Source organism: Camponotus vicinus, unplaced genomic scaffold, assembly GCF_025532165.1.
Source record: "Camponotus vicinus isolate PSW18456_S1 unplaced genomic scaffold, iyCamVici1.0 SCAF_4, whole genome shotgun sequence".
Taxonomy (NCBI): domain Eukaryota; kingdom Metazoa; phylum Arthropoda; class Insecta; order Hymenoptera; family Formicidae; genus Camponotus; species Camponotus vicinus.
The window spans coordinates 9,921,524-9,943,403 of NW_028141976.1; the positions used below are offsets into that span (position 1 = coordinate 9,921,524).

Genomic DNA, 21,880 nt, shown 5'->3' on the forward strand with positions numbered 1-21,880 from the left:
GTGTGGGCAGAGTCTATGGCTTGGTCTACACTTACAATATAAGTTACACATACAATTTTACATTGTGCTTGCAATAAAAGATTTCATATTTTTATCGCAAAAATGAATCTCGAATAATTAATAGTCGGATTCAAAGAGAATCGATCAGTTGACTTTTTCACGATGATATTTCACAATGTGTAATTATTGCCTCGCCCATGTAGGCCAGTGATGCATTTTCTGTTCAAGTCGCGATGAGATTCGATCGTTTCTTAATAAGTTATTTAAGAATCGACCTTTTCTTCTCGGTACAAGTTACGATACGAGTCTACAAATGCACACAGTCTACAATTGCGGTTTGATCGAGCTTGACGAAGTTTCGGTTGATACGATAATAATGGATTGGCAAAAGTAATCAGCTCATATATCATTGAACAATGTCCTCCCTTATATATCGACTGATTGCAGCGACGTGCTTCAATGCAATTTTCGCTGATGAATATGATCTCCGTCTTTTTCCTCGTGTGGATCCTCAATACAGTTGACGCCTTCAATGATTTTCCGTCGCTGATATCCAACAATGCCTCGATGGGTATGGACAATTTTCTTTATCTTAAAAAAAAAATTAATATCACGTGTATGTATTAATAAAAAAAATTTCTTCCTTTGATCCAGCAATCATTATTGAGAAAAGTCTCTTCGACAATAAAGCTGAATATCATAGGGTTGTAAGAGATATTTACAATTTCATCTCAAACATCACGTCTGATATTGAAGTGCATGTCTTTCGTGACACGAAGATAGACAATTTTCGAGGTAAGAATACGAATGTACGATATCTCAGATAAATTTCAAAGATATATTATATCATCTTATATATACTTATTTATGTTCATTACATTATGAGAGATATCTCATTTTCATGTAAAAAACTGTTTTTTTCTAATAAAAAAAAATCTTGAAAAAAAACATACTTTTACTCGTTAAAATAAAATTAATCTTTTTCATTTTTTCTAATATAATATTATTTTTCTTCATATTCTTTGTTAATATTTTTTTGTTAATAAAAAAATTAAATTCTTATCCTTTTAATTTCTTTTATAAACACACACACACATACATATACAGGATGTGACTGAAAAAATATATATGAAGCACACTATGTTTAGATACAAAACAACAATCTAAATCGAAATATCTCGAGCGATTTTGTGATCTGAGCTTTTTTCCGTTTTTACAACGTTAAAATTAATTAATCAGCGCCTTTCTATAAACGGAGTCTCTACTATCCGACTTTTTGCCTTATCTATCCTGCTTTCCGTTATAGACAAGCGTTGATTAATTAATTTTAAATTAATTTTAATATCGTATAAAAACGGAAAGAAAACTCAGATCAAAAAATAGCTCAGGATTTTTCAATTTAGATTATTGTTTTGTATATGATGGTGTGCTCCATATATGTTTTTTCAATTATACCCTGTGTATATGTGTATGTGTATATGTGTGTAATTTTTCTAAATTTGATACTATTTGGTAAATATTGCATAATACGATCGATATATAATTTTTCACAAAGTATATTAGACAATCAAATGTAATTGCCTTGTAAAGTTCATTATACGGATAAGTTGAGCAATTTAATCTTATTGCAATAAGATATTAGATTGAAATAAGATATAAGATATTAGATATTAAGTTGTCCAAAAAAAAGATTCGTCAAATAATTGAAAATACAAAATTATAATAAAATAGAGGCAAAAATCTCGCTTCGAGATACTTTTCTTATATATAAAGAAATATCTCAATCGCCTCTTTAAAAAAAAAAACTTTGGATTTTTTATTTTATTTGATACAGAACTTAAAAAGAGAAAATCTTTTATATCAATCTAATAATAAATTTCTTCGTGTTTAACATGTGTATAAAGATTATACAGTGCTTCTATCCGTGACAACCTGTCATCAAACGTGGAATCTGTACAATGCAGTGCGTAAGGACGAAATCGTACATTTAGCGATAACAGGTACGTATGAAGAGATTTTCTCTATAAAAAAAGTGAGTAAAAAATTTTTCTTTGGCTCACAAGGACAAATACATACTCAACTACAGTTATAACTGGTGACTAAGAGATATGCTACTCATATATCAAATACTATTTTAATTGCGTTATCTATTATCTCATTCGCCGCAGAGAAAGAGATTCTGTTAGACCAGTGTATATGTGTGTGTGTGTGTGTGTGTGTGTGTATGTGTATATAATACGTTTTGTCTAACTCTTGTTTATATAAAAATTTCAATACACACCGTATGCTTTATCAAATAATATAAAATAGCGAAAGATGAGAGTATTAAATATTATTTGTTTTATATTCGAAGAGCATGATTGTCCACGATTACCCGAAGGTGTGAGCGTTCCTTTGATACTGCCAGGCAAAGAATTATCTCAGATTTTCTTCGATCTCAGAATGGCCGATGCTTTGCTTTGGAACAACGTTAATATATTGCACGACGATACTTTTGGTAGTTTAATAATTAATTATTCATCTTTCTCTCTTTCATTGTTCCTCTCGTCTTCTCTTGTATGTCATTTCTTTTTTTTCTTTCTAATGCATTGTAGATAGAGACACAATCAACCGAGTCACAAAAGCTATATCGATTGCATTGCCAAACAAGAGATTTAATCTGGTCTCTAGATCGCTATTTGCGTTTAAGCACGCCGATTCTGAGCGTAATAAGAGACATCACATAAAAGAAATGCTTGAAAGTTTTCACGTGGACCAATTGGGAAAATGCTTTCTCGTAATCGTCACGATAGATACAGTGGCCGATGTTATGGAAGCTGTATGTAAAAACTTATTTAAATATCATTTAAATGTCTATTTAAATTAGTTAGCGTAAAAAAATAAAATTAATACATTTCATAATAAATTCATAATAAATTCACTTTGATGTAAAACCGTTTCGGTAAATGTTTAAATTAATATAACATGGATTATTTTTCTTTTGATATACATATTGTAGAGGATACATTCTTTCGATATGTATATATATTGTAAAGGATATATTCTTAAGTAATACACACTTTAAATTTTGTGGCGCTTTTTTGGTTCCTGAGATTTTGAAATATCATAAGTTTCATTCTTTTTTTCATTTGCTCGTTATTGTGTCACACATTGTTGATATGCTTCTGAATTATTGTTTAGTTTTCGTAATAAATGCAGTTTTACGAATTTCGAGAGATATTACTGCAGATAAAAAGAAACTTATTGATTATTTATTTCAACATATTGTGTTATACATGATAAAATCAAATATCGTGAATACTTAATTCAATATTTATTATTAGAATTAAAAAATAAATCTTTAAATAAAAGCTGGGCTGGAGAGCGATTTCGCCCCTTTCTCTCCACCAAACTAAAAAATTCTAATCTAACTCAAATTTTGGTTATTATATTTTTGTTTTAAATTGAAATTAGATTTAAAGGGTTAAATTAGTTTTTTTCGGCGTAATTTGTTCATTCATTTTACTTTATAGTAAAATAAAATTATAAAATATATGGTTTGGGACCTTTTCCGTACAAAAAAGATTTGAAATACATGAATTCGATATACTTGCTTATTTAAATCTTTAAGTAAATATTTAATAATTGATAAAGCGTAATCATGAATGCATAATAATGATGAAATCCTTTTAAAAACTAACGAGAATCGTGATTTTGGAAACATGTCAAAATTAATGAAACTTGAAATTAAATTTCTTTTTCTAAAATTATTATTTTTATAAATCAAAATCGCAAATTTAAGAAGAGAGTGTCATAAAATTTAAACTATGTATTACTTAGGCATATAAGACCTTTTATAAAAATGATAAAAGGAAAGTGATCCGTGCTATGTAAATTTATATAAATATTTACCGCTACTTTTAACGTGAAATTTTACAAATTATAACATGTTCTCTCTATTTCAAATATATATATATATATATATATAATGTTTATCTACGAAGCCTTACAAATTATAAATGTAATTTTTATTTTCTCGTATTATTTAGGCAAAGATGTTAAATATGGTTCAACCTGACAGTCAATGGTTATATGTCATTACTGATATCGTAAAAAATAAATCTACAAACATTACTAGTTTGGTCGACCTATTGTCGGAAGGTAGTAACGTGGCTTTCATTTATAACGCTACGGACAACAACACATATTGCAATGTAATCTATTCTAATTATTCTTGTTTGATTATACATATATATGTATACATTGTATGCATATACTATATACATATTTCTATTGCTTGAAATAAACTTATGATTTAAATGGTCAAATAATTATTGATAATGTAGACTGATTAATAAAAAGATTATCTTTTTGTAGAAAAAGTCATTTTCTCTCTTTTTCTCGATATGTATATTTGAAGAAAACTTGTTTTTTTCCAGAACAATTTAATATGTCATATCCAAGAGTTAACTATGGCTTTGAATAATGCTTTAAAAATATCATTGATGACTGAAATAGAATTATATAACCACGTGAGCAATGAAGAATTCGAAATCGTCCAATTAAACAAACGCGAAAGACGTCGGGAGATTCTTAAATTTATCAGGGTTCGTAAATTCATTTTGATATAAGTTAGAGATATATGATGATACAAAAATGATATCTTGTGTAACTATGGGTTTTGGATAAACAAATTAATATACACAGAGATTTATTCGTGGAATTGGAAACCACATTTTTCTGAAATTTCAAGTATATTTTCTCTTTTAAATGTATATATAATATCATTACATATTCAGTGTTTGATTTAATGTGTACACTTCGTTAATTTTAATAAATAATATAAATAATAGAATTATAAAAAATGTTTTGAATAAAAATTATTTTATTTAAAAAGATCTATACGTAATGTGTGACCCGAATGAAAAGAACGATGTAAACTTAGGCTGAAAATTTACTTCTAAGGGAAACGTACGAAATCAGTCTATTTTTATATTTTTGGATTTATAGTGGTTTTGAACTTACAACACATACTAATGATCATTGTGAGCAAAAGAAATAATTTTTATTGATTTTTGTGAGTTTAATGACTATTTGTTCATTAAAAAATATTTGAAGCGAGGTTTTATTGTAAAAACTGCATTTTCACAAAGTTCCCCGGACTTTTGACAATTTTAAGTTTCTTTTTCGAGTTTAATAGATTCAAAAATATAAAGATAGGTTGATTTCATACGTTTCCTTACAGGCAAATTTGTGGCCTAAGCTTACACTGTTCTTTTAAATCATTTTTTTTTAAATGTTGTTCATGACAATTTTTATTAGAGATATGTATTTTTTTGATGACTATTGAAAATCTCATTTTACACGTTGATGAAATTTTATTTAAATTACCATGTAATTCTTCTTCAACAAATATATAACTTTTACTCGAAACATTTTTTATAATTCTATTATTTAAACGAATTATTGAATGTCTACACTTAACTCAAACATATTATGCATTAAGGGAAAAAAGGCTCTTAAATACATTTGTAAAGAATCTCTCTATTGTTGATGATCAATTCTCGTCTCTATTTTTACGTGCGCAATTTTTTTTCTTGCAGACAAAACTTGCCCAAGATACTTTCGCCACGGGCGGCATTTGCGGTAAATGTCTGTTTTGGCGTTTCGCTTCAGCTATAACATGGGGTAACTTCTTCGTTCGCGACAAGAGCACCGCGCATTTGATCGATTCAGGATCGTGGATTCCCACTCTTGGTATGAATCTGACAGACATCATTTTTCCGCATATCGCGCATGGATTTCGAGGAATCAACTTACCGATCGCTACATATCACGTGAGTAATGAACGTGAATCTTTTTCCCGGTGACGGAGGTCGTATAAAGATCGCGTCTTTTTTTTAGAATCCACCGTGGCAAATTATCTCATTGACTAACTCTGGTGAGAAGGAATACGGTGGATTGCTTTTTGATATCGTCAAATATTTGGGAAAAAAAATGAACTTTACGTATTCCGTGCTCAGTCCAACGAGCAATCGAACCATCAAGTTTACTCAAAATGAGACTCAAGATATGGTAAGTTTATGTAACAATATATTTCTGTTTCATAACACATTAAAAAAATTGTCTTGCAAATACAGTAATAATTTTCTAGATGCAAAAAATTAAGTAAGATAGATAAATGATTAGCAAGTATCGTGATGTATCACCTGTTTTTGTATGTTTAATTAATCTAAATGGCTAGGATAGAATTTATATTAATATATTTGTACTATTAATGAAGTTTAGAGAGAGTCTTTCTGTAGACTACCTATATTAAGATTAATTATAGTTGTTATAAATTTGACTAGCGATAGAAAAATCGTTTCTTACAAAGATCGTTCTCTGTAGTATGAAAACTCATATTCGTCATTTATATTATATCATCATTTATTCAATAAAGTGATTAATATGGAAACAATGAGATCTAAATTAGAAGATATTATTATTAAATTTATTATTATATATTATTATTAAATATATTATTATTAAAATTTACCGTTAATAAATTCATGTATAATACATGTTATAAACAATGTTCTATCAAATACAAAAAATAGCGATAAACATTTTTTAAGTGAATGTTCAAGCTAGTCTTCACTATGATGATGGAAAATCTAAAATATATAAAAACGATTGAATAATTTAATCTGTAGAAAAATTTATTTTTTTTTTCATATGAAATTCTCGAAATGTGTAATATAAAATTTTCGCTGTAACTTTAATTTAATGTAGATCCAACTCTGTGCTTTTTTGACGAATATTTCAAACGTTTCGAAGGTATTAACGTCAACGACGAGAGAAATGCCACCAGAAATAATAGATATGGTCATCGAAAAGAAAGTTCTCTTTGCAGCCTGCGCTTATACTGTAAACAATCGCGAAAAGAGCGAGATAAATTTCACTCTACCGATTTTTATACAGACATATAGTTTCCTGACCGCAAAGCCGGGTCAACTCTCTAGAGCATTGCTGTTCACCGCACCCTTTGCTAAAGAGGTATAATTTGCACTAAAAACACTTTACATTTGTACAGAGACGTAAATAGAAAAAAATAAAATGTCTATTTTTTTTCATAAAATACGGTTTTTTGGAGAAAAACTTACAAATTGCATTAGGATTATATTACAATTGTTTAAAATGTTATGCTAAGCCGAAGAAAGTAAAAGTTTATCAACAGGACAAGACTCGATAGAAATCTATATTTTAGTTTATCACATTAATAATGAAATATGTAACATTTTTATTTTAGTTTGTCACATTAGTAATAAAATATAGCAACACATTATTAATAAATATAATAATGTTACTTTGCACATAAATTGAAAATTATATAAATATAGGATCTTTATCAAGTTTTATTCTTCATTTGAATAAGAATAATAAAGATAGAGATTTATTATGAAATAATAGAGATTTATTATGAGATGCTCGAGATCGGCAGTTACCTTATATCGATTGCTTTTCAGCTGCGATTAGCTCGATCTATTTCATGCCCTTGTAACAAGTGTATATCTCTAAAAAGGCTAATTTTGCAGACATGGGCCTGCCTGGCAGCATCCATTATCATAATGGGCCCGAGCTTGTATCTGATTCACAAGTACGGTCCAGTCAGTACAAAAAAATCGGGTCTCAACTCCTCCTGGCAATGTATATGGTATGTTTACGGTGCCCTTCTTCAGCAAGGTAATATCATTTTATTTTATATTATACGACTTAAATCCTCAAATCCTTAAATCTTTATTCCGTTTTTAATTTAAAGGTTTTATTATTGTTGATGAGCAAAACATATAAAAGAAAAAGTATATTAGGGTAGAATAGAGTGAAGAAACAATGATAGAAGCAGTGACAAAATACTATAAATGAATGTCAGTGTTTTTATTTAGAAAGAATAAAGAAAGATCAATTCTTGTAAATATGCAATATTTTTATTAAGTTAAAATATGAATTTGTTTAATTCATTGAACTTTATAATTTAAAGAAAAAATTATTTTTGTTGATTATAAATATCTGAGACATTTTTCCTGAAGTCCAGGAAAATATCCTTTTCAGTATTTTCAAAAAGTTGATTTTATAATAGTTTAATTAATCAAAAATTGCAAATGCAATTATTAATTGTAATATCAATAAATATTGATAAAATTCAACTATCAATATAAAATATATGCCTAAGTATATTTTATATTGATCTAAGCAAATAGGGAGCATGTTATATCATTTTACCCTATTTAAAATTAAAAGATTATATTTTATCAAAAGAGAGAAAAAATAATAAAATGCACATGAATATTTTTAGGCGGAATGTATCTACCTTATTCCGATAGTGCTCGTTTGCTAGTCGGCATCTGGTGGTTGATTGTGATGATCGTGGTAGCGACTTATTCCGGAAGTTTGGTCGCATTCCTGACATTCCCAAATATGGACAGCGCCATCCTGACCGTAGACGCTCTCCTCGCTAATAAAAACAGATTAACCTGGGGCTTTCCTAATGGCAGTTATTTGGAGGAGTACCTAAAAAATGCAGAAGAAGAAAAGTATCATATCCTGCTGAAACGAGCTAAAATTTATAACGCGACGCAAGAAGCGGAAGTTATCGAAAAAGTAAAGGCAGGAAAGTACGCCTTAATCGACTGGAGAAGCACATTAAGGTAATCTTATAACTTTAAGTCAAAGTCCTGTAAATTGCTTCCGAATATATTTACCAAATACTTTTTCGAGAAGAAAAGTAACATTTAAGTAAATGTTTTTTTTTCAAAAATTTTAAGGGACATAAACACATTTAAAAAAGTTCTTTTTTCATTTAAATACTTCATTTTCTTTATTAATACATGGAATAAATTAGCGATTAAAATAAAAAAATGACACAATTTATTCGTTTGTTTTTTCTTTGAACAGATTCTTGATGAGAACTGATATGTTAACAACTGGAGGATGCTCTTTTTCCTTAAGCACTGACGAATTTATGGATGAACCTATAGCCATAATTATTAATCAAGACAATCCTTACATACAAATCATCAACGCGGAGTAAATTAATTTTAATTTGTTTAACTATACATAAAATTTGTGACCTATTATATGTATATTTTATATAATTTCGCAATTGTAAAATTTTTTCTCACAAATAATCTGTATAGATCATTTTATCATGACTTTTTATAATGTTAAAAAAATATCAATTAAAATTTAATTGCATATCTCGATAATTATTACTTGACGAATCTATTAATTTGCATCAACTTTGTCATCCAGATTACATCGCATGCACGAGTCTGGATTGATGAACAAATGGGTAACGGAACAAATACCGATGAAAGACAAATGCTCGGATATTCTCGTCAATCAAGCTGTAAACGAACGTAAAGTAAACGTGACGGATATGCAAGGAATATTTTTCGTGCTTTTTATGGGTAACGTATATCTTTTTTCTTGAGAAGCACATTCTCCAAGAGTATAATAATATCTCGTGAGAGCATGCGATTCGCTTTATTTCGCTCTTTTCAGGTGTGGTTGGATCAATATTTCTCCTGTGCTGCGAATTTTATTGGCATAAACGCCAAGTGGCGAAACGACGTAAATTGATTCAACCTTTTCTCTCCTGAATTTGATCCAGCGTCGGAATTAAATTATAAACGCTCTATCTCCTTCTCTCCAAACAGTTTTGCGTTCTTAAAATCTTCGTAATGTAATTAAATAATAATAATTATCCTAGAATTAAAATTTAAAAAAGGTAAAAAGGTAAAATTTAATAAAGGGACCATTTTCGCATATGCATGATTCTTATGGAACGATCTTATTTTAATCACGAATTGTATTTAGAGATGTAAAAAACTATTTTTTTCTAATAGAAAAAATAAACAAAAATGAGAAATAAACAAAATATTTTTTCGAACACGACATAATTTGAATCTAATTCTCAGTTAGAAGTATAAAAATAAATATAAAAATTTTTGTTATGCATCTAACTGAAAATTATCCGAATTATGTCGTATTTGATGTAATTTGCCCCAAAAAAATCTCATTAATTCATTAAAATTACTTTTGAAAAAGAAAATAAATAAATACAAGAAATATAAAAATTTTAGTTAATAAGAATAGTAAGAATAAATTTTTATTATATTAACAAAACAACATGAAGAAAAATAATAAGTTAAAAAGGTAGAAGAAATCAATGTTCTTCAATGCTTGTTTTCCACTGAAAAACCAAACATGTTTTTTCCCCTCTCTAAACACAATAACTTCGTATCGATAATGATAATGATCGGCCTAGAGCTAAATAGAAACGAGCGATGGAGATGAATGAGAAGAGGGTCGCACGGCATAAATTGCTCGGCGAAATAATCTTCAACCGCGCGCGCGTGCGATTCGCATTGTTAGCGCGATAGACCCCAGATTCCGCACATTAAGCAACCACCCGTGGCGGCGGGTAAAAGTCACCGTGACGTTATTACATAACGCTCTAAGTCGCGGAGATCCTCCCACTTGGATCAGTCGAAAGCGGATCCTCGCTTCGCCTTCACCGCGCCTTCGTGCCGCTACTTACTACCGTTATCGGATGCGTGATATCCGCATATTTTCCAAGATTCGTGATCTGGGGATCGCCCTGATCGCAGAGAGGAATGCCCGATTAACATGTCGCGAACAGGGCCGACGTATCAGCGAGAATAATCCGTAAATATAAAAAAAATATTATTAATAAGAGAATTAAATTAAATTTAATTAATTTAATTAAATTTAATTAAAAATTTAATTAAATTTAATTTAATTCTCTTATTGATTACATTTTTAATTAAATTTTTAATATATATTTCATATGTTTCTCAATTAAAATATATATAGTCAAATTCGAGAGTGCGACACATCAATTTTAATTTATTAAGGCAACTTAATAATAATTGCTCTTTTTATTTTTTATTTTAATCAACAATAGAGCTGAAACTTGATGTCGGAATAAATTTTCTATTTCACAAGGATGTATTAAATTATGTAATAATGTCCTTCGGTCGGTCATTCACTGGTACATGTATCCTATGCATAGACATACGTAACATGAGTATTATTAGATTGCGTGAATAGAAAATAGTATGTATACATAAATCATAAATCAATTTATACGCGATGATGGACGCGCCCGTCCACGTATAAACATAAACACAGTGAACATATATAATGAATACAACACACACACGCACACATACACACACACAGAGAGATAGAGGGATATGATTCTCTCAAGACGCTGGAAGATAGCAGCTTCTGAAAGAATACAGAGAGAAGAAGAGTAAAGCGATGAAGAGGAGGGAAGGAGAATTAGCGGGGGAGGGAGGAGAGGAGCTATGTACGCAATTTAACGGGGATTACGATCTTAGCCACTTAGGAAGTCGCGGTAATAATCGGTGGGCCTTAAGAGCGGGCCTCGCTCGCGAGCCGGGCTTCCTCCGGCGCGCTTCAAAACAGGCCTCGTCGAGCGGGCCTTAATCGAACCTCTCGAGCCTCGACGGCCGTTAGTCCAGCGTACCAAGCCAGTCCCGACGTGGAGCGCGAACGAGCTGAGGCTAATTCTGATAGAACCAGAACCAGCGACGCCGCGACACTCCGGCGTCGAAGGCAGCAGCGACCGGAAACGATGGAAAAGCCATTACACTGGATTGTAATATTGCAGCGTACGTAAAGTCGTCTCGATTCGATTTAGATTAGTCCGACAGAGATCCAAGCTCTCGACAAGATTCTCTTTGAAAATTATATAATTATTATTATATTAAAATTATTATTATATTAAAATTATTATATTAAAATTAGATAATTATATACAGCTTTCCTTCTGAATAACGAAAATGAAAAAGATACATACAGATAAGTAAAACATTTTTCTTTTCACTTTCAACGCGAATTAAAGAGAGGAATAATTATATTTTAAGAAGATTGTACGAAAGAGGAGATTACATTGAGAAAGAATAATTGATGAGAAGCTGCGTTATTCAAAGGAAGGCTTCAATTCACACACATCAAAAAAGCAAATTATATATGTATATTATATAGAATTATATATATTTTAATATAGATTAATCATGAAAATAATTCTCATCATTTTTTCGCAATTTCAGGCAGGTAATAAATTCTGAAAATGAAATTCTGAAATTCTGAATTGATAAAAAAATCTAGTCTTTACTTGCGATGAATTCATTCCAAAAGCCATTTTCAGCATGTTTATTGGACATGGCGTCTTTAGGCTATTACTTGTTCCGATCGATACAGCACGTCTGACAAGAAATTTAGAAATGTCGAAGAAATAAGAAAAGCTTAAGAAATTTATCGCGAGAAGGAACAGACTCTCTATCGATTCAAAATCTATAACTTACTTGAACGGAAGTGTTAAAAATTGATGGGGATTGCTTTCATGATTGAACTGTACATGTATAATTTGTCGATAAACATTGAATTTCATAATAAATATTGTAAAATTATTTACATCTAATATAATTAATATATCATGTATAATTATATATACAATTATAATTACAAGTTTTATTTTTATCGACTATGTTGTTATGTTGCAGCAGTGTCGTTCGCGTTCGGTTATAGGTACGATCCTTGGTATCGCGCGGACACGCAACGTCCGGTCGATGTCATCACCGATGTCATCAATGATCTCGGATTGAAGATCCTTCAACAATACTCGGCGCACGGAAATGTGGCGTTTTCGCCCACAGGGGTTGCCTTCGTATTGGCGGCGCTTTACGAAGGATCCGGTGGTAGAGGGTGTCAACAAATCGCTGAAGCTGTAGGATTACCATCCAGGGATGTTACCAGGATCGGTTTCAGGGATATTCACCGACGATTGAGAGTAAGATCGCGCAAGAGCAATGCAAGTATCTAAAGGAACGTTGTCCGAAGACACTCTACTTTTTCGTATTTTCTTCTTTATTATTTAATATTTTGTTCGATATTAGATATAAGATAGATTAGATAGAAAAATAAAACTGGTGACTGCTGCAAATTGTTGATTAGAGCGCAAGTAGCTGCATTTATTGATAAAATTATACGATTTTAAGAGTTACCTCAATGCTGATGGCTTCCTGGGCGGATTGACGCTAAACAAGGCGAACATCAGACTTCGTCCCGAGTACGAAGACATCCTGAGGTTTTACGGCTTCGATCTGTCCAGTATCGAGCAAGAAGCGAACGTTACTGTCAATACGGGAGACTCTTCGGATACAACCGAACTTCCGACGTCTACTGCCGGATCAATCCCGACAGAGATGATGGACACAAGGAATGAACCGGACACGACGACGATCACCTTAACCGCTACAACACTTCCGTCAGAAACAATGATCGCTCCATCGACCGCAGCGGACGTTACTCAAAGTGTCACGATGGAAGCAATCGACGTGCAATCGATTACAGTCGCGAATCCCGAATCAGCTATTCCAAGCACGTCGACGGTAGATTCTTCATCTGTGGTTATTTCTGATGAAAACATCCAGCTAACATCAACGCGAGTCACTGTGGACAGCCAAACGAATCCGACTATGGTTCCTGTTTCGATCGATCAGAGTCCGCAGGTCATTTCGACAGTCGCCGTCGCTGAAACAGACGAAATTGTCGCGGATACCATCATTCCTAAGACCGCTACGGAGAATGCAAATTCTAATGCGAATATTCAGGTACCGCATGACCTAGATACGTCAACGGCGGCTAATGCCAATGCGATGAGTGACGAGATGCCGACAAATATTTCGTCGACTGCGACTATCGTGGATGCGACGCCCATTAATGATACGTCTGTCACCGTTAATACGAATACCGTTACTTCGAATTCGTTAATTTCCACGATCTCTTCGTCTTTAGTCAACGCTATAAACTTAACTACTCCGAGTCCCGTTATCGAAACCATGACGAATAACAGTGTTTTTTCGCAATCGAGTATGACATCGATGGGCGCTCTTCCGGACGGAAATATTTCGGGGATAATTACTCCTACGTATGATGTCGCAATAACGCCAATTATCAATATTGATGACGACACTACAGCGTCCGCTGAGACGATGACAACATCATCTATCCAAGCGATAAACACGATGACTTCGAGCGATCTCGTTGGAGATTTGAATGATTCCACGATTGCATCGACGGATGGGAATATCGTTTCGATGAATCGGAAGAAGAAAGAATCGGAGCCCGATTTGAAAGTTATAATAAATGAAGGTACGGATGAGTTGACAAATCACAAATCGTCGAATCTACGTAAACGCAGAGCGAGGAATCCGCGTGGATACTTCTCTAGTTATCCAGGTACGTTCGAATCATTTTTGATCATCGTGCACATTAATCGATTAAATTATTAATTAAATTTAGGGTTGTACAAGACTCAAGGTAAAAATTATATTGTATTGGTATTGAAAATTTCCGAAAATTTAAATCTTACCTTGGTTTTAAATGAATCTTTGCAGCAAAAATCTTGTCTCGTTTCGATTTTATTAACAATTTTTATCTAATACTGAACAATTATTTTAAAGTAACATTTAACATAATCTTTTAAGATAATTATTATTTATGTGTCATAGAAAAAACAAATAATTGTTTTTAAGAAAAAATGTATAAAGACGAAGGTCTGCTTGTTGCAAATCTCGTACAATCCTAATTAAATTAGAATCTCGAAATATATAAACTTTTTACGCTTTAATAGAAAATTATAAAATTATAATAAAAATTGTGTAAAGTTTGTAAAGCATTGCACTTATGAGGATATAACAATTAACAATTGGAAGAGAATTTTCCTCTTTTGTATGCCCTGATTCAAAATTAGAACTGTTATCTTTTAGACGAAGGTATCTGGATGCAAAACTTGGAAATTTGGAAATCATCGTATAATTCGGTAAACGCGGGCGAATCCTCCAACGGAGATTCTGTGGAGATATCGTTTCTAGTAAACGGTTGCGATGTATCCTCGATATCGGCCTCGACATATATCGCTGTGCTACCTTTTGCCTATTTCCCATCCTTGCATGCTGTCGCGCTCGAGTTTCCTCTAGACGTAAGTTTAAATGGAGATTTAATTCATCTATTTCGTTTTTTTGTTTGAAATTTGAAAATCAAACTTAATTTTTTTAATCATTTTTTAATAATTCTAATCATAGTTTAGAATCAAATTATGACTTTTATCTTCTGCATAGACAGAGAAAGAAGATCTATTTGAAAAAACATCGATCTAAGTACAACTTATCTTTAGAAATTAAATATGAGCTGTTCTCGAATAAAGTTACTTTGCAGAAGTATAAGCGTGTAATACAATAAATATTGTTCTCTTAATATTTTCGAGGATCCCCGATACAATATAATACTTCTCATGCCGACGGATAAAACGGACACGCATCGTCTGGCGAGAGATCTCAGCGGGAAGTCATTGAGATTGTTGAGGAAGCGATTACAGCCTACTTGGGTCAGGGCCACGATACCTTCGTTCATGCTACGTGGTTTCGTTACACTGACATCATTTCTGCAAAGGGTAAGCTGAACAATACGTCACACACTTCGACGTCAACATCAAATGAAAGCAAGTGACAATCAACTGATCGCGCGTAACAATGTTACAAGTAGTTTTCTATAATTCCTATGGTGTTTTCTCCATTTTCAAAGCTTCTTACTCCAAGATTTCATCAATAACTCGTTCATAAAAATGTAAAACAATTTTATAAAATGCTGAGGTCAAACACATAGACATATTTAATTATAAATTTTTTAATTTCATTTCTTTGCGTCCGTTCACTCTCGTAATATTTCTTCAAAGTATTAAAAAAGAAGACTTTGCGATGTGCTTCTTGTACTTTTTATGTTTCTTCTTCGTAGTTGGGAATTGTGGATGTGTTCGAGCCGAGGTTGGCCGATCTATCGCCTATGACATCCGACCTTGGTGTGTACGCCCGAGACGTGCAACAGAGTATAGGAGTCAATATAAGGAATTATATGAAATCCGATCGTACCCATTCTCGTGAGTCGTCTAATGTCGTTCCACCTCGAAGGGACTATTATCGATATCTGCCTCCAGGTTCTCTCTTACTCTTGCTTTTCATGCACTATCGCGCACACCTACTATCCCTTTTCAAATTAGCATCCTTTCTTTCTCTTTCTTTCTCTCTTTCTCCACAGTGTATTCCTTTTTTTAATCCATTTTTTAATTGTTAGGTATCGCACTTTTTCTCGCTGCGAGACTTGCTTCCTCTCGTTTATAAACGTGATGATACTGTACAGTAATTGAGGATGAGGACCGCATATCCGTTCATTAATCATGCTTACGAATTTTTATATTTTCAACAGTTGCATAATTTACGATTATTTGTTATTCATGATTTCGCTTTGCGAATAATCCTGATACCACTTTATAGCGGTATAATCATTGCCATATAATCTGGAATAAATTTTTATGAGATTGTACGATATATATCGGATGACAATCCTAGTAAACACTGTTATATTAATGTTATGTAAAAGCAATAAAACAGAATGTTACAATAATATACATAAATTTTAGGGATAAATTACTGGTTAATTGTAATTTTCCATTCATACGTAACACGTAGTGTAATACATATGTTTATATTGTTATTCATCATAGTTATATTCCATATAGAATTGGTTCATATTAAATTCATTAGAATATTAATTTATAGGTAATTAAATAAATAAAATAAATTATATATATATTTAATTTATAAAATTCGGGATTTAATTTATATAAAAATTTTGATTTTTTGCTTTAAATAGGCAATTTAAAGTGGATTATTTCTCACATTTGCCCGCTCAATTTCAAATAATCTGTTTAATATTCTAAATCTCTTATTAGGATTGTATTAGAAATTAAACAAACATAAGAGGGATGTACTTTGGATGTTAGTATCCGTCCTTTGCAGGCTTTATATTTATTTTACGATGAAAAATTGAATACGAGTTAGAGTTAAGTTTAGTTTTTTACATTGCAATAATATATATTCTGTTACATTACTGTTGTAATGTTATAAAATAATATGTGTGATATAGTTTTATATTGTATAGGTAACTTGTGTGCGTTACATTATTTTCACGTTATATTACTGCAATAAACAGTGTTTACTGGGATATTAATTTACCTTTAACGTTCGAAAAATCGGTCCTGTCTTGATGCAGGCAAGTGACCGGATGTTAATCCCATTAAATACGTCCAGGTGATCTAAGTTGTTGGAACAACAGCGGACGCGAGAATAGCGATTCGCCTCGATTCTCAAGCGCGGCGCCGGAGATAATGTTCGAAGAGGTAATCACGTTGACGCAATATCCGGTATTAACCGAGTGAAATTGCAAAGACTCGCCGCGCGACTCGAATGCTCTCCAGAAACGCATAATTTGTAAACGACAACGCGATGAGAAAGAGGGAGAGAGAGAGAGAGAGAGAGACACAATGTACTCCTTAACGCGTGTGAAAACGCGTCCGACGATGACCGGCCGTTACTACTGGGTTGGCTTGGTTTCTTTTTTTTGCCTTTCTCTCTCTCTCTCTTTCTCTTTCTCTCTCTCTCTGTCTCCTTCGCTTCCGTTCTCTCGCTATTTCTTTTTACGTTCCGCTAAATCTTCATTAATGCTTTGTCCTTAACGATCGCTTCAACGCTTCGAAATTATCTTGCGTTGCCAAAATTATATGAAAACGCGTTTCCGAGTCTTATTTAAAGTTGAGAAACTGCCGAGGACAAACGTTGAATCAAGCAATTAAGCTAATAAAGTCTCGCGATAATTATGCCGAGCACGGATTATTATCTTTTCAATGCGTCATGAAATTAAAATTACGAATGATTGCAATTTTATGACCTCTGCTTCGGGAAAGAAGGAAATTGACAGTTCAATCAGATGCTTTTCTTGATGAAGAATATCTTTTTGATTTTTGTCAAGTAAATTATCACAGAAATTGATTGCGTTTATAACTTCGCGAAATGCAAATGGATTATATTCGCGAAGATGCGAGTCTTTCGAAAACGCGTAATCAGGTCAATCTATTTTCTCGTCGATGTGAATAAAATTATCGATTACTCTTAGAAATATATTCTCAGTATTGTTGTTCAGCTCGCGGAATTTTAATTGCTGATATCCGGTTGGAGGCCGCAAAAAGAGTCAATAAGAAGACTTTGCGCTATATATCTCTATTTACATTCATTTTCGAATCATTCAAAAAATAAAATATAATGTGATAAAAAATGTTTAGAGAGAATCATTTTGTCTCTAAATATTTTCTATTTATTATTTATTAAATATAAGACTGTAGGTTCTGAAAATTATTTAAAGATTTGCAATTGTAAAAAATTATAATAGTATATTTTCTTCTGATTTATAGAAAAAATAAAAAGGCTTCAGTCTCTTCCAAATTTACACTCACATTAATTCTCTTTCTCTCTCTCTCTCTCTCTCCTTTTCCTGTCTATACATATCTTTTATATAAAGTGTTCTATCAATTTAAATATCTCTTCCTTTCAATTTAAATGATTCTCCTTTGCACTATGTAAAGTAGCACAAATAATAAGCTTTGTATTATGTCAAGTATTGCATTATTTCTATTAAAATATTGTAAAGAGAATTGTACAAATTCCATAAATCACATAGATTTTTTTCTAAGTTTCTTCGCAAAAATATATTTTTCTTAATTTCATATTGATTTTTCTGAAATATGTATATAATTCACTATTTTATATATTTCTGTAACACATAAAATATAAAATACATATTTTTGAAAATATTTTTTAATAATATTATTTATAATTATAATTTAAAAAAAAATGGCGTTCTCTCTCTCTTTGCAAATTTATTAATAATAGTAAGTTTATAACTTTTTTTTAGGTAACGGTCTGTTCGAGAGAGCCGGACCTGTACCTTTTACAGCTTTGCATCCGTTTCTTTATTTCATCGTCGACACCGAGACTTCGGTAAGTCTAATCGCCGGTCGAGTGGACGACCCGCTTAATTCAAGAATACTGTAGACATGTATAATTTATGACATATTCTAAGATTTTTTAAATAAACATTCGTTTATTTGGCGATACTTATAAATAGCTATATCTTATAATGTATAGACTTCTCCTTCCCAACACGCACACAATTATTACCAAGTACACGCAATTAACATGTGTTCTGTACAGATTTCTATTTGTAAATAAAGAATTATAAAGATAAGAAAGAGGCAGTGTGTAATTCGAAATGTGCAAGATTGAGCATTTGAAGAATCGTTCCGAGTTATTTCGGATCGTAGAGTGGAAGGGCGATATCTTATACGTCTTGCCAATTGACACAAGCATATTTATGATGCAAAAAAAGATTACGAAAATGTTAAAATATTGTGATAATTATAAAAATTCGCATTTTCTTTTATTACTGTAATGTCACTTGTTTTTAAGTCGAATTGATTTAATTTGTGAAACCCAGGTACCTGGATTTATTAAATAACACTAATTTTCCAACAATAAATTATACTAATTTTTCAAAATACATAGTTTTTACATAGTAAATTTAATAGTGTGTGTTCCATATATAAAAAAATATCCAAAATTGCAACTTTTCCTAAAGGTCATGTTATGTCCATTTTTCGAAGCAAAATAATAGCAAGAATGATAACAGCGTTTCCTTTAATCTCTAGCAGACTTCTTTGAGCTCTTTATTACAATTCAGACTTCCCTCGGTTATTCAGCTGTCTAGCCTTAATCTAAAAAATATATATTATTTCCTTACTTAGATTTATATATAAATACAAGTTTTCGATGTATATTGTTGCAATGCACGATTGTTTCGCGTACGTCGCTAGAATATCCGATGATTCGATTCCATTTCTTGTGCATATGTAGCAACACCACAGATTGTGTTATTTCGTGAGTGGCAGTGTGAATACAATAAATAAATGCAAATGATAGAAGATACGTTCTCATTTGCGAGAAGGATCTAAGGTGATCAACTTGGTTTCTCGATATCTCGCGATCCAATGTTGCAAATCGCTTGTAGCATTCGGGTATAGGTTTTGTCAAGTTCCCTCTTGTTATTCGCATATCCATCATAGTCGCGTTTATCGTAGAGTAGATCAGGTAACGTTCTTCAAAATCCACGGTACGAATTTGGAGATCCTTGTACAGACTCCCGGCAAGTTAGCTTCCGCGCATCCGATTCCCCACGATATGATACCAGCGAGAAAGTACCTACCATCTTTTCCGCGTACTTGGAGAGGACCTCCGGAATCACCCTGCGTGAAATGAAGGAACAATGAAACACTTCTCTTGATGAAAGCGTTGTACTCGAAATAAGTGTTTTAATGTATGGTTCGTGCGCGTATACCTGACACGAATCTTGCCCGCCGGTCTCGTAACCGGCGCAGAGGAAGATGTCCGGAATGACCTCGTGTCTGCCAGCTCTTAAAAACATTGATTTGCACCTGTCATTACTCACTATCGGCACAGAAACCTTAAAAATAGTCAAAGTATGAGTAGATGGCTAAAAGAGATTATTCATCATCTGATTTGAATTAATAATTAACAATTAAACAACTACCTCTTGCAATACCGAGGGCAATGTTCCACCCTCGCTCAACCTTCCCCAACCCGTCACCGTTGCATTCTCCCCGATCAAGAGATCATCCGTGGCTGGCAGACAAATGGGCGAGATGTGCGCCGCGAACGTCAAGGAGCTCTCAAGTCGCACCAAAGCCAGATCGTATTCGTACGTGAAAAAGTTATACTTGGGGTGCACGACTTTCTTGGCAACGCCACGTTCCACGTAGGGTAGTCGCTCCTGGACCGACGAGAAGTCGTATTCACCGACTCGTATCCGTATTTGCGTCGTCAGCAAACTGAAAATCGAAAATCGAGTAGCGTCGACGATGTTGAGTGTCTCCCAAGGAAGAAACGGTGACTACTCACTCGTCGACGCAATGACCCGCGGTGGCGATCCAATTCTCGTTGAGTACCGCACCGCCACATCGGTGAGTGCTCGAGAAGCCGAAAAAGGACGTCCGACGTACGGATACTTGCCAGGGCCATCGGCCGAACGGTGCATCCTTTCCGCCAACAATTCGCGTTTCCGGTCGCGGGAACAACGGTGGTACCCCACACTGCATGTTTTTGCTCTCGTCAGCGGCCGGAATCGTCATCACCGAACCCGTCCCCTTCTCGCTCGCCGCTGTTGATCCTCCGCGATCAGCCGACCCTTGAGTTGGAACGATACTCGTGGTGCTAGCACTGACTGTGCTACTCGGTGCAGTCGTCACTGTCGTTATCGCGGTCGTTGGGTTAGTTGTAGCACGGATAGTTGTCGAAGGTATTGATGTACTCAGCGACGTTGTGCTCAGTATTGTGGTTTTCTTCGTGGGTCGTGGCCTAGTTGATGTTTCCAAGTGGGACGTCGTTATGTAGTGCGCTGAACCCAGGGGCTTCTGATACTCAGTGCTCTACGCAAAGCGGATAGTGCATATAAGTGTATAAATAAGTTCTCTATTTTTTATACAAAATTTAATTTTTATTAACACATTATACAGTTCAATTATAAAAGTAATCCTCATTTTTTAACATCCTCACTTTCTTTTATTTTTTAGATAAATTATAGATTCTGGGTGGATAGAAAGTTTGATTTTTATTCGCAATGAATTTTCATCAAGCCATTTTCTTATTTCTTCTTTTCTGATTATGAGTAGAAAATTTACAAATCTCAAAAAAATAAAAAATGGCTTGATAAATTCATTACCAGACTTTCTATCGATCTAGAATAACCTGTCCAAAGATGAAGGAAAATGCTGAGGAATAATAGGATCACTTTTATGATTAAATTATACAATATTTATTAATAAAATTAAATTATTAAATTAATA

General features: G+C 32.8%; 3 protein-coding genes and 1 long non-coding RNA gene across 9 annotated transcripts in view; 2 read left to right on the top strand and 2 right to left on the bottom strand.

The window, feature by feature from the left end:
- Positions 1 to 168: 168 nt before the first annotated feature.
- On the bottom strand, positions 169 to 13,680 carry LOC145969670 (uncharacterized). The gene is made up of 3 exons (XR_014438219.1): positions 13,077 to 13,680; positions 8,330 to 8,529; positions 169 to 591 (listed from the first exon to the last, which is right to left on the bottom strand). It is a non-coding gene; the product is annotated as an uncharacterized LOC145969670 (long non-coding RNA).
- Ir93a (Ionotropic receptor 93a) lies at positions 175 to 9,805 on the top strand. The gene is made up of 15 exons (XM_083095794.1): positions 175 to 571; positions 655 to 795; positions 1,905 to 2,000; positions 2,354 to 2,497; positions 2,595 to 2,818; positions 4,029 to 4,193; positions 4,419 to 4,586; positions 5,583 to 5,816; positions 5,884 to 6,054; positions 6,799 to 7,017; positions 7,557 to 7,704; positions 8,315 to 8,666; positions 8,914 to 9,045; positions 9,271 to 9,428; positions 9,523 to 9,805. The coding sequence occupies exons 1-15, from the start codon at positions 460 to 462 to the stop codon at positions 9,618 to 9,620; spliced, it is 2,562 nt and encodes an 853-aa protein (XP_082951920.1). The 5' UTR covers positions 175 to 459; the 3' UTR covers positions 9,621 to 9,805.
- Positions 10,546 to 19,369, top strand: LOC145969669 (uncharacterized). Of its 4 annotated transcripts, none has more exons than XM_083095795.1 (8): positions 10,546 to 10,689; positions 11,388 to 11,681; positions 12,576 to 12,862; positions 13,071 to 14,313; positions 14,844 to 15,055; positions 15,341 to 15,526; positions 15,868 to 16,066; positions 18,877 to 19,369. In XM_083095795.1, exons 2-8 carry the CDS (start codon positions 11,645 to 11,647, stop codon positions 19,014 to 19,016), a joined length of 2,304 nt encoding a protein of 767 aa, XP_082951921.1. In that variant the 5' UTR covers positions 10,546 to 10,689; positions 11,388 to 11,644; the 3' UTR covers positions 19,017 to 19,369. The 4 variants fall into 4 exon arrangements, with proteins under 4 accessions (XP_082951921.1, XP_082951923.1, XP_082951924.1 ...); XM_083095797.1 differs by having other exon boundaries at positions 12,579 to 12,862; XM_083095798.1 differs by having other exon boundaries at positions 10,547 to 10,689; positions 15,868 to 16,009.
- Positions 18,309 to 21,880, bottom strand: part of LOC145969667 (uncharacterized) — a 47,935-nt gene continuing 44,363 nt past the window's right edge. For 2 of the 3 annotated variants that reach the window (XM_083095792.1, XM_083095791.1), the window contains exons 6-9: positions 20,937 to 21,463; positions 20,569 to 20,866; positions 20,356 to 20,481; positions 18,309 to 20,263 (exon numbers count right to left, since the gene is read on the bottom strand). In XM_083095792.1, coding sequence (XP_082951918.1) covers positions 20,105 to 20,263; positions 20,356 to 20,481; positions 20,569 to 20,866; positions 20,937 to 21,463 — 1,110 coding nt within the window. In that variant the 3' untranslated portion in view covers positions 18,309 to 20,104. The remainder of the gene's footprint in view (positions 20,264 to 20,355; positions 20,482 to 20,568; positions 20,867 to 20,936; positions 21,464 to 21,880) is intronic. The other variant, XM_083095793.1, reaches the window with a different exon arrangement.